The sequence below is a fragment of the Mesoplodon mirus genome, assembly GCF_964341445.2.
Source record: "Mesoplodon mirus genome assembly, chromosome: 11".
Taxonomy (NCBI): Eukaryota; Metazoa; Chordata; class Mammalia; order Artiodactyla; family Ziphiidae; genus Mesoplodon; species Mesoplodon mirus.
Genome location: NC_138987.1, coordinates 79386016 through 79398926, shown reverse-complemented (window position 1 = coordinate 79398926; position 12911 = coordinate 79386016). Strand labels below are relative to the sequence as shown.

Sequence of the window (12911 nt, the reverse complement as noted above, 5' to 3'; positions counted from 1 at the left end):
TGATATTCAGTATGATATGGATTTATCTTTTATATTCAAATAATCCAGGTCTACAGTAGTTTTAAAATTATAAAACCCTTGAAAACCAAGGATTTCTGTAACTTGGCTGTTGGCAAAACCTGTCCTGAACTAATGTGAAACTTATACTTTTAATTTACCCACATAGTGTGAATATTCATACCTTTCACTGAAGAACTATTAATGTGTTTTATTTCAGGGGGCTTAGTAATATATGCACTACTTTTTGCCTTTATAAAATCTGAAAATTTTCAAATTCCAAATTAGTAAGTATGAAACCAATAGAAATTATAATAATAGATGCTTTTATTTTAAATAATCTTTTTTTGTCCTCATGTTTTTTCAAAAATTACTATAGATTTTCATAATGACGTATCACCTCACACCAGTCAGAATGGCCATTATCAAAGTCTACAAATAATAAATGCTGGAGAGGGTGTGGAGAAAAGGGAACCCTCCTACACTGTTGGTGGCAATGTAAATTGGTGCAGCCACTGTGGAAAACAGTATGCGGGGTTCCTTAAAAACTAAAAAGAGTTACCATATGATCCAGAAATCCCAGTCCTGGGCATATATCCAGAGAAAACTCTAATTTGAAAAGGTACATGCACCCCAGTGTTCATAGCAGCACTGTTTACAATATCCAAGATATGGAAGCCACCTAAATGTCCATTAACAGATGAATGGATAAAGAAGATGTGGTACATATATGGAATATTACTCAGCCATAAAAAAAATGAAATAATGCCATTTGCAGTAACACGGATGGACCTAGAGATTATCATATCGTATGAAGCCAAATAGAGAAAGACAAATACCATATGATATCGCTTATATGTGGAATCTAAAAAAATGATACAAATGAACTTATTTACAAAACAGAAATAGACTCACAGACATAGAAAACTTACGGTTACCAGAGGGGATGGGAAGAGCCATAAATTTGGAATTTGCGATTAACAAATATACACTACTATATATAAAATAGATAAACAATAAGGACCTACTGTATAGAACAGGGAACTATATTCAATATCTTGTAATAACCCATAATGGAAAAGAATCTGAAAAAGAATAGATATATATATATACATATAACTGAATCACTTGGCTATACACCTGAAACATTGTAAATCAACTATGCTTCAATAAAAAATTAAACATAAAAAATACTATAGTTTTTTGACTAATCTTTTCAGATAATCATGAAAACAACTTTGTATTTTATTATTTCATCAATGGAACTAAAGCTTAATGTACTTAGTGATAGAAAATAAAGAGTAACAATTGTCAAAGTCTTATTATAGGGCTTTTGAGATTTGTGACTTAACTTTATATATTAGGGAGGGAATCCAAAAAAATATGAGTCTACCAATATTAAAGTGGGAAGAGGACACAATCAAGCAAATGATAAGAGCTAATATGTATATTGCTAATATTTCTATGAAAAATGCTGCATATCACATAATCTTTTAAAATGCAGAATAAAGTTAGATATGATTATCCCTGAAATAAGTGAAGATTTAAAAACTGGTGAGACTAAATGTAATCAGGGTTGCAAGAAAACAGCTATTCTCTTGGGCTGCTTATGGGAAAAAATTGTACAAAATGTCAAAAGCTGTAAGAGAGATCAAAAATTATATCCCTTGGGCAACATGATTCTACCTCATGAATTGAAATTAAGGAGGTATCTAATATGCACCACAAAGTTACATATATGGATGCTTGTCACTGCTTTATTAAAAACAACCAAAATATCCATGAATAAATATTAGTAAAATAAATTATTATACATCCCAGTAATGGAATATAAAATCATAAAAGAATATATAATTACTTTAAAATATTCAAAATGTATTTTGAATGAAAAATGCCAGAGTTAGAAAATAGTATGTACAGTTTAAGTCCCATCCTCTTTATACCCAATTTTGTATGGGTGTGTGTTTGTTTTGTGTTCATATTTTTATGTATTTACTAATTTTCTATAGTAATATATTCATAGAAAATTCTTACTACTTCATATTTTTTAGATTTTATATATATATATGTATGTATTGATATATATGTGTCTGAAATTAATCGGGAAAAACTAAACGAAAACATATATACACTACAAAGTGAAGGGTCCTCAAGAATAACAAAATAAGGGAAATACAAGTGAGAAATTTCAAGGCATTTTCTAATTGATAGCCTGTTCAAAAAAAGGATGGTACCTTTGTAGACAAATGGAAGTTATAGAAGTTTGTTGCATTCTTTCAGTCCATGAAATGCTATTTTAGCAGAAAATATTTCCTGGTTTTTGAGAAGTCTTACATATTTCTTTTTCAGAATTTTAGCCTTCTTTCTCTTTATCTGAAAATTTGAACTCTCTCAGGGTTCTTGATTACTATTTCAGTAAAATGGGGAATATCACTTTTTCCCTAGATTTCTCATTTCATATATTAGCACACAGGGTAGAATTCTTACCTCTCATTCATGGTGTCCAGCTCTCAACATCTTAACCTGGCAGAAGAACTAAACTAGCTGTAAATCTTACCACCCAGACCACACTTGATTATTGTATGATGGGAAAATTAAATGTGAATAAAACAGCCTAGAGCATTAGGGTGTTCTTGGAAGAATAAACACAAGTTGGAAGTCTTATGTGGACAGTGCAAAGTACAGGAAAGCAATCAATCATGTAAACATCAAATGAAAGGTTGGTAAGGAAGCCATTGGAGTCGGTCAGGCGCTCCCTGCAATAAATGGCTTACTCCATTTCTTTTCCCTTTCACTCAGTTTAGAAAAGTGAATTCTGTGGAATCTCTAACAGAACCCAAAAGATGTTGTAAGTTCTTATTCCTGTTTAAAGATATGCTTTGAACAGAATGAGCTCAACCCACTGAAGAGGGTTTTTAGTTTATATAAAATGGGCACAAACATGTCATAGCACATACCTCCCTGACTTTTTTCATCCTCCCACAAACAGGAAACTGTTAAGGCAGCAATAATAGAAGAGCAAAAGCGAAGTGAAAAGGCTGTGGAAGAGGCAGTGAAGAGAACAAGAGATGAATTGATAGAGTATGTAAAGGAACAGAAAAGGGTAAGTATCCCCTGAAGGGTTTTAACTTGTGCTTCCACAAACTGAAGCATTGGCTTTGGTACAATGACATGAAATTTTAAAATATTTAAAATGTCCTTTGCCATCTAATTTAGGAATCTTCATCTAAGATTATTTTTCTGATATAATTATATATGCTAATAGTTAATGTCTATAAACATAAATTCCATCTGTCAACAAAAAAAACACACTGAATAATTTCTTGCTGGATTGCTAGAAATGACCTATAGCATTTTCAATTTAACTTTACACTTGCGAAGAAAGTAAACAGTTACAGACTTTTAGTTTTTGGGCCATAAGTTTGTTATTTCTTATAATATTTGTCAAAATTTGTATGCACTCGTTAGGCCTTCGGACTGGGTTAACACCACTGTGGTTCTAATAGATTTTATTATGGTTATCAAATTAAGGCTCTTCTGCCATAGTTCCATTTCAAAAACAAAATTCAGAATGTGCTTGTCACAATTCAGAATGCATATTGGAGCTTTACAAAATAAACGTCATTTCAGTACAATGTGGTTTTATTAATATGTGAGTCTGAGCAGTGGCCGGAAATAATGGACTTAACAGCTTAATTTGTAGATTTTTCAACAAATCTTTATTCTTCTTAAGTAGTATCCAAGATGAGAAACACTTAGGACGACTTAGGAATCTCTGTAATAAGCATATTATATTACAGTATATTAGATAACATTATATGGTGAATTTTCTCACACACTTTTATGTCTCATTTACATGTTTAGTATAACATGTTATATATTATAAAGTATCATATTTAAAGACTATATATTATACAATATATAGTATTATATAATATATTATAATAAAATTATAAATAAAACGTAAAACATAGTGTGTATGAGGATATTTGACACAATTAATTGGTGGTCAAAATGACAAATAAAAGATTATTCTTCAGTTGACAGTTAAGTAGAAGACTAGGAGTGTCATAAAAACTCATGATACCACTTTAGTTCCATACTCTTAATTTGAAGCCAAGTTTGGTATGATACAAAGGAAATTCTTACCCCTCAGTAGCTACCATTAGGTTTCAACAAAGCAGAGTTTGTCAGCAGAGTAAAAAATTGCTAAGTAGGCTTTTCAGATAACTTAACCACTCACAGAAGCATTTCATATGGGATTAGATCTTTGGGCACGTTATCTTAAGGTGTTTTTAAAAGCAGTTTCGCCCAAACAAATTCCCAATGGGTGCGTAACCTTCTGAAGAGAAAATTCTGAGCCAGATATAGTCAACTGACTTTTCAGGAAATGATATATTCCCAGAAAACTCCTATTTCTATATGTATCCCCAAGGAGTTTATGTTAAATAACCTGGTTCAGAAGCAGCCATACAAGAAAGGAATTATAGATGCTTTCCACATACACACAGGAATTGTGATAGTGAAAGAACACAGACTTGAAATAAATTCAAGAAGTCTTGTGGATGTATCCGTTTGGTTTTTTTTTTAAACGGAAGTGTAGTTGATTTACAATGTTGTGTTTGTTTCAGGTGTACAAGCAAAGTGATTCAGTTATACGTGTATTTTATATATATGCGTATATATATATATATATATATATATATATATATATATATATATAAATACTTTTTCAGATTCTTTTCCCTTATAGGTTATAACAAAATATTGAGTATAGTTCCTTGTGCTACACTAGGTCCTTTTGGTTATCTATTTTATATATAGTAGTGTGTATATGTTAATCCCAAACTCCTATGGATGTATCCTTTTTTAACCATCTTTTCTTAATAATATATGGCCAATTCTTACTTGAGCACTAAATTTGGACAAGAAGTTATGTAACATAACAAACCCATTCATAAGAGTATCTTAGATGAATATTTCTTTGATCAAAATGGAAATTTTTTCTTAAAAAAAACTTTAAAATCATGTATTACTTTCCTCTCAAAAGAAGCCTTGTGGCTGCCGTAGAAACATTTAAAATGAGAGCAGGAAATGCCTTTACAGGAGTTACCTGGTCCCTGTGTGAGGTAAATTAGCCCTTGAAGAGAACTGACAATGAACTCTGCCATTTAATCTGTGTTCTTGAAATCATATTAAAGGATTAGTGTCTGTTTATGTTAGATAAACTAGTATTACGTTTAGAAATGTTCATTAAATAACAACAAAATCATGACAATATTACATTCTGTGCACCAGAGTTCCACTTCTCTATGCTTGTTCCTTTATATGTTAAGAACTATAAATTTAATACCTGCCTTCCAGAACAGCTGTGAGTTAATACATTTAATAAAATAGAACAGCTAGAGTATGGTCTCAATATATATGTACATTATTGAAGAAAAACAGAAAGGCCTAGTAGCACTATTTTTTGCTAATTAAAAGTGTGCTTTTCAGATTAACGTTTGGCATTGTATTTCCTCTGAGGTTTACAACATGATTCTAATAGTTTATTCCATTCTTGTTACTAGATTCACAGAAGATTAAAACTGATTTAATCACTATATTAATAGGAAGCTTATTACCACCACTTTGGGATTTGAGAGTTTTTTAAATAACACATATTGTGGAATACTTTTAATATTTGAATGTTTCCATCTCTCCAAACAGAAAAGCTATAAAAAAGGAAAGTGGATAAAATATTTGAAATGAAAGTACCAACCAATTACTAGATCTCTTTTTTATATAACTTTTTAAAAATTAAGATTCTCTACACTCTGATTCTTTTCCAAAATGGATTTCAGTGTTTCAAGTTAATTTTTATGAATTTTAGGGGCTTGGAAATTTTTCACACACACACAGAAAAGACATCTCATAACTTATAAAGTAATATTTAGAAGAAACAAAAGGGTTTTTTTAGCAAATTCATAATCTTTTTTCTGCTTCCAAAAGACTAAATTAGGGCAACTCATCTCTACTTCTTCCTTTGTAAGATGGATTTCTGTTTGCATCAGAGAAGAACACTTTTCCAGAACAAAAATTTTCCTTTCTCTTCTCCAGCTTTTTTTAACTAGAGAGTCAACTTGAGATTTTCAACATTAGACACCTCAAAACCCCTGTAGACCTTGGTTCCAACTGGGCTTACATTCCAGTCTGTGAAGTAATCATCCCCTCTTGAATTTTTCCAAAATCTTTGTAAGAAGAAGTCTAATGTTGTGTTAGTTTCTGTCTTTATATGTCTTTTGTCCTAACCAATCTTTGCTTTAATATCATTTTACCTTTACCAAATTCACTGAAAGGCTGAAATGAAGACTCTTTCCCTACATCTTTTCCTTCAGTCTTTTACTTTTAAAAGACAGAGAAACAGAATGAAAAATCTGAAATGCCTAACTTTTCAAATAACTTATAATTTATCCTACAATATTAAATGCAGTAGAATTACAAATCACCACAGAGGATAACATTGCTTTTTCTGGGTATCTACAATCAACAAGTTTTTAATCAGTGATCCAATCCTTTTGAGTATTAAAATTATACTCAGAATTAGAATTAGAATTATACTAGGATTAAAATTAGAATTATACTGAGAAAATGTTTTACTTTTAAATGCCATTTACCAGGGTTTTTTTTGTATCAAATCAATAGGGATGTCCCTGAACTTTGTAAATACTTATATTCATCTGGTCTAAACATCTTAGACAGGACAAAGGGGCTACTTATACCTATATTACCTATGTACTAATTATGTGGATCATAATTTACACTGAAATTGCATCCTAATTTATTTACTAAGTTGGATACATGGTACTTATCCTGTTACTCCAAGTCCTAATAATAATCAAAGGTTAAGTGTAATCAAATCCAAACAAAGAGAGCTTTTCAAATGATCAACCAGAAAAATAATTCAAATTAATAATGGATCTGTTTCAGTGACTATCTTATAAGTGCCTTTCTTATAGGTATTCTAAATGATAGTATTAAAAAATCCTCTGTAAGATCTATCTTGTTAAACCCAGAAAATAAAATTATTATATTGAGTTCACAAATTTAGTATGAAACTGAAAAGCCAAAGTTTTGCAGTCTCAGTTCTCATAATTTTTTCATTAGTTGATAGAAATTGTCTCATTTTTTAATGAATTTAGAAATTTCCATTATAATTTGTATAATAGAGAGGGAAAGGTAAACAGGAAAACCTAAAAAGATTTTAAAATATGCTCAATTTATCTGAGAATCAGCTAGGTATCCCCAAGTGCAGTGATTTATATTTAACAGCCATAATATGTTTTATTAAAATTAAATTTTTTGTTTCAAACTCTCTTGAATCATTACAAGTTCTAGATTAAGGGGTTGCAGATACACCCATGGGTCAAATTTGGCTTGCTGTTTTTATAAATAAAGCTTTATTGAAAAACACAGCCACATCCATTTGTTTATGTGCTACTCTTTGGCTGGTTTCATGCTGCAACAGCAGAGTTGAGTAGTTCAGAGAGACCATGGGACCCACATAACCTAAAATATTTGCTATCTGGCCCTTTACAGAAAATCGTTTGTCAACTCCTGCTCCAGGCTATAAAAATAATCTTGAGGAGAAAATTTCTTCCTGTCAGCCCTTTAAAATATTTATTCTTTCATTATGCCTCATTGTAACTAGACAATTGAAATTCCTAAGGTGCTGTTCTGGAAAAGATTTCTTGATATTAATTGCCAGATAAGGCATTATAACATTTTAGGCCTGGTCATTAGTGACATAACCTTTATTTTAGACTAAAGGAGGTTGTAGCAAAACGAGATGGGAAAGACCACATCCCTTGACACTTCCCTAGGGAGGAAGAATTTGTGGTTGAAAATGACCTATGGCCCTTGGATTAGAATGAAGTGTTCCAACCCATCCCACAAGTTAAGAGTGTTACACATGAGCTTGCTATGAGGGAGGAAGTGTGAATAACATTCAGCAAGCAACAACTACTCACAGCCAAGCAGTGATTCCTAAAAAATAAAATCCCATCCAAATGTAATAAAAGATTATTTTTTTTTCCTCTTAAGAACCAGAATTATGGCCTGTATTTTCTAAATCACCTCCAGGAAAATAATCTTCACATTAGAGGATCCTTTTAATTTAGATCTTTAAAGAGGAGTAAGGAGCAGTTATCTTTACTTCAAAGTTTTTGTGGTCAAAGCATTGTTATAATTTCTTAATTCTAAAAGGATTCATTTAATCCAGGTTTTCTACAATATTCTTGAGTGTTTGCATTTCAAACTGTTTAATAAAAGGCAATATTTGGCCAAAATGAACTCTCTTTGGTTTCTGTTCAGTTATACAGTTACTTGAATTAAACATGATTTCAAGACAAGTTACTGAATATCTTGTGGTGCCCTACTTTTTTCCTCTTAATAATTTGGGAGTTGGATGAGCTGGTGTCCAGTGCCTCTTAGAGTTCTAAACTATGTTACCACTGTGAGTAACATTTTCCTTGATAAATGATGAGTCTCCACAGGGGTTTTTAAGTCTTGGTATAAATCACTTGCATCATAGTAGTTATTTTGTGCATAATTTATACATCAGTGTAAGGAAGTGACACTTTTCTGGCATTCCCCAACCTCCTGCGCCTTCTCATCCTAATCGATTGGGCTTGCTTCTGCTTGTCCTGGGGCAGGCTGTAGAGTTGCCTATGCAAGATGCAGCTCAGTAGCAATTCAGCATCTGCCCTTGTAACTTTTGCTATGGGTCTCATATTAGAAAATGCTTTTATCTGACCAAGGCATATTAAAATGAATAATATACCCTCACACTCAATTGTTTTCTGTACTTTCAGTTGTACCTCATTTTTTGATGCCAAAGGGAATTTAAAGATTTATATAAGTATGATCTAAAAAGTTACTATTTTTCAATCTCATACTCTTCTTTGAAAGCTTATTTCATACAGTATACTTTAAAATCAGATTTATTGCTGTTTTTCACTTTCTATTTTAACAATCTTCTTGATCCTCTTTCTTATTCTGCTGGAGTCACTTGCATAAGAATAACCTTGAAAGAACTTACTTTGGTGAGGCAAATCTATTGACCATTTCCATTTCAACAGTGGGTAACTGAGAAAAGATACTATAGACATAGCTTAATGCTTAGATTAAGTTTCCATTATTCCTGTTTCAGGGAATAAAACATACGTTCCAGCTTAAACTGAAAATGAAAATTGATGCATTTGTACTTAACTAGTTCAGCACAGCAATTAATGTACTCTTCTTTAACTGGTCTTTGGGATAGCAATTTTGTTTAAAGCAAAGGAAAACTTCTAAATCAAAGTACAGTAAGTATAAATACTTCAGTTGGAGTCAGTTAGTATCTAAAAACGTTCATTCTCTGTTTTTGTGTAATTAAAATGTTCATCTAAGTAATTAATCACTTCTTGAATTATTACAGTGAATTAGCTTTATTGTTCATTAAAAGGTTTTAGCTTTTTCTTAGATATTCAGATGACTTCTCCTTTCCTTCAATATACTAGAGTTCTTAAAATTCAGATGGTGATAAGAACTGATTCAAATCAAAGACAAATCAATAAAATCAAAGTGTCAACTTTGAGTCATTGGCCATGGAATTCAGGAGTTGACATGCCTGATGGGTATGCTATCATTGAAGGCCTGTATTTAGGTATAGCTTCTTGAGATGGGCCCAAGTGAAGAATAGCTAGGTAGCTCATGATGTAAATGGTGAGCAGCTGGTGTAGAAGGAAAATCAGAGGTCAGACCTAGAGGAAGTGGTAGCTATCAGAGGCCCCCCTATTGAAATGATGATGACAACGATAACAGCTAATACTTATACAGCATTTGCTAAGTTTCAGGCACTAGTCTAAGGATATTATCATTTAAGAGCATGTGTACGTATTCATTACTCTCAATAGCATTATTAACCGCCAGATCATAAAGCTAGAAAGTGACAGTCTGGCTCTGGAGTCTGAGCTATTAACCATTTGGCAAACCACTTCTGTGGGCAACAGTCATCAATAAAGAATAGGGACAAAAGTTTGTGAATAGGTCAGAAATGAAAGTTTCAGATTAAAAGCCAAGAAGAATAAGAGGATAACAGAGACCCATGTTTATGTTTTGTTAGTCGTATGGCACTGTGTAGTATCTACCAGATCAAAGCAGCTGTGGAGGACGAGGAACACCATATCTTTAAAAAGGTAAAAGTCTGGTTTTGGAAGGAAAGTATAAGAGCATATTACCTTAAGTAAAGGTCAAAAAATGGCTTGAAGCAATAGTAGATATCACAACATATGGCAGTGCTTGAAAAAAGGTCAAAAAGATTGTGCTGATAATCATTGACAATAGAATTCCAGAACATCACTTAAGACTATGGAGATAAGAGTGGATTTTTTATTTCAGTCAAATGGTAACTAAAATATGGACTAGGCTACATAGTAAAAAGAGGATGGACAATAGTCTGTGAGAAGACAACAGGTTTGGTCTCTTATAGGAATAAGCAAATTAATTTATAAAGATTTTTATTAAAAAGTCTATTTCTAGATTCTTAATATACCTTTTGGTTGCAATTCTAGAATGTCCTGGTTCATGAAGTTTATATTATTGGGGGCAATGGAGATGGAGTTTGTTTTTTTTTCAGATGTTGTCTTACCCTTTAGCCAACCTTAGAAGTCAAAAAACATGTATATATGTTTTCATTTATTCACGAACTATTTATTAAGAGCCACTATTGCCTTTACCATGTTACTATTAAACTATTAGAAAGAAATGAATAATTAAGTGGTATTCCAAATTGCTAGCATCTTGATCTATACAACATAGATCCTTATATCTATACAACATGCATTTGTGTATACCCTTCCATGTTCCATTCTAATCTATGTACTGGGAAATTTCAGTTTAAATTTTTCTTCCATTCTATAAAGAAATGTTACGCATCTTTAATAGTCTGAGAACTGTGCTCAGGACACAAGGATAAATGAGATCATCAAGAAAGAGAGTTTGTACCCTGGTATTCATAATGGCAATACATATTTGTTTAACAACTAACATATATAAAGATTTTTACATACATTATTTGATTCTTAAAATCACCTGCATGGTTATTATTCTGATTTTACCAACTGGAGAGTCAAAGATGATAGAAATGTTCACTTTTCCAAGGCTAGATCTAATAAACCATAGGTGAGACTTGAGTTTTCCTTTTTTGATCCTGTACTCTTTCCTCTACATCACAGCAATTGGCCTTGTCAACTTCATTTATACTAGTAGTTTCATTGTACTGTCTAGAGTGAAGTCAATATCTGGAGATGATTATCAAAAAGACCATGGTAGTTAGAATCAGTGAAGAACCCTAACATCAACAGCTAAGAGAACTAGAAGTGCATGAAATACTCAATGATACAGAAAGCAATTGATCATGGAGACAGGAACCCACATGTTACCATCTTCTTCTCTTGTGGTGCTTTAGTGTCCTGTTTTGAGTTCTATATTTGGAAAAGATGTTGACATTTTCATGGAAATCAGAGTTTTAGAGTGAACTATTGAGGATATAACCTAGGAGAAGACTTTGAAAGGTCTAAGCTTGTTCAACTATGGAAAAACTTACCATGGAAATTCAGCAATATAGAAACCAAAAAACCATCTTAATATGACCTTAATGCTAAAGGAATAACTAGACACATTCAGCTTAAGTGGAATCTAAGTCTATATCAGAAAAAAATACAAAACAGCAGCCATTTATTGAGTGCCAAGTTTGTCCAAGATACCATGGTAGCTGCTTTACTTATACAGTTTCACTTTATCCTCAAAACTATTCTAAAATAGTATCTGCACATTACAGACAAGGAAAACTAAGTCAACAGTGTGAGATAACTGCCCAAGATTAGTAAAAGAGAGAGTCAAGATTTTAACTTGGTTCTATCTGACTGCAAACCATATAGGGAGATTCCTCAGTAACTCTTTAAATCTGGTTTGATAATTTACTTTACATAGTATTTTTCAAATGGTATTTTAGGATTGTCAGTTTCTTCACTAACAAGCTTGTAATATACCTTTTACTTTTATAGGCTCCATCTAGATAAATTAGATAAATTTTACAGGCTCTGTCTAGATAAATTAATTAAATTGGCTCCATCCAGATAAATTAGGAAGAAAAATAGAAAGACATGGATAGCACGTGTGCACATACACACACATGCACACACACACATCTCGTTTGGGAAATTGCTTGAAATCATATATTACATACGATTTATAAATTATTTTTAAATAGGTTTTTCACCTATGGTGAGCTTTTGAGCAAAGACTATTTGTTTAGATACTTTAAATATTATTTTATTCCCGCAGGGTTTTAAGGTTTTGATTATATAAAAAAACAGGCCTGTTGTTTTCCTAATTGTCATGACCATATTAGGTGGTGGTGAAATATTGACACAGTCTTAAACAAGATTTCTGTAAAATGTGCATCATAAATTGGCCTCTGAAGTTGAAGCCACCACAGGCTTATGTGGTAGCAGTAATAAGTGAACAATAGTTTGTTTGTTTTTTTAAACCAAGCCTAGCTCTACTATTCTTTGTAATATTATCTGTACCTTTAGTCCAATCCAGCCCATTAGTACCAGTGTTTAAAGCTAAGCCCTTAGCCTATTCTCTTTAGTTGTCATAAAGTCCTCATAGATACATCATTGGAATTAATACTCATTTCTAGGGTCATATAAGCTAATGCCAAATTCCCTTAAAATTATACTTCCTCTTAGGAATTAAAAAAAAACAAAATAGAACTAACATGTCAGAGTTATTTCAGTCCTTTAAAATATACTAAAATATACAAGTAATTATGGCAAACAATTATTTTTTATGCAGCAAATTAAGAAAATGAGTCATGATCCCAACAT

General features: G+C 31.9%; 1 protein-coding gene across 4 annotated transcripts in view; it reads left to right on the top strand.

The window, feature by feature from the left end:
* Positions 1–12911, top strand: part of CCDC91 (coiled-coil domain containing 91) — a 401471-nt gene that overhangs the window by 343774 nt on the left and 44786 nt on the right. For all 4 annotated transcript variants that reach the window (XM_082636831.1, XM_082636829.1, XM_082636828.1 and 1 more), the window contains one exon: positions 2987–3100. In XM_082636831.1, the coding sequence (XP_082492957.1) occupies positions 2987–3100 (114 nt within the window). The remainder of the gene's footprint in view (positions 1–2986; positions 3101–12911) is intronic.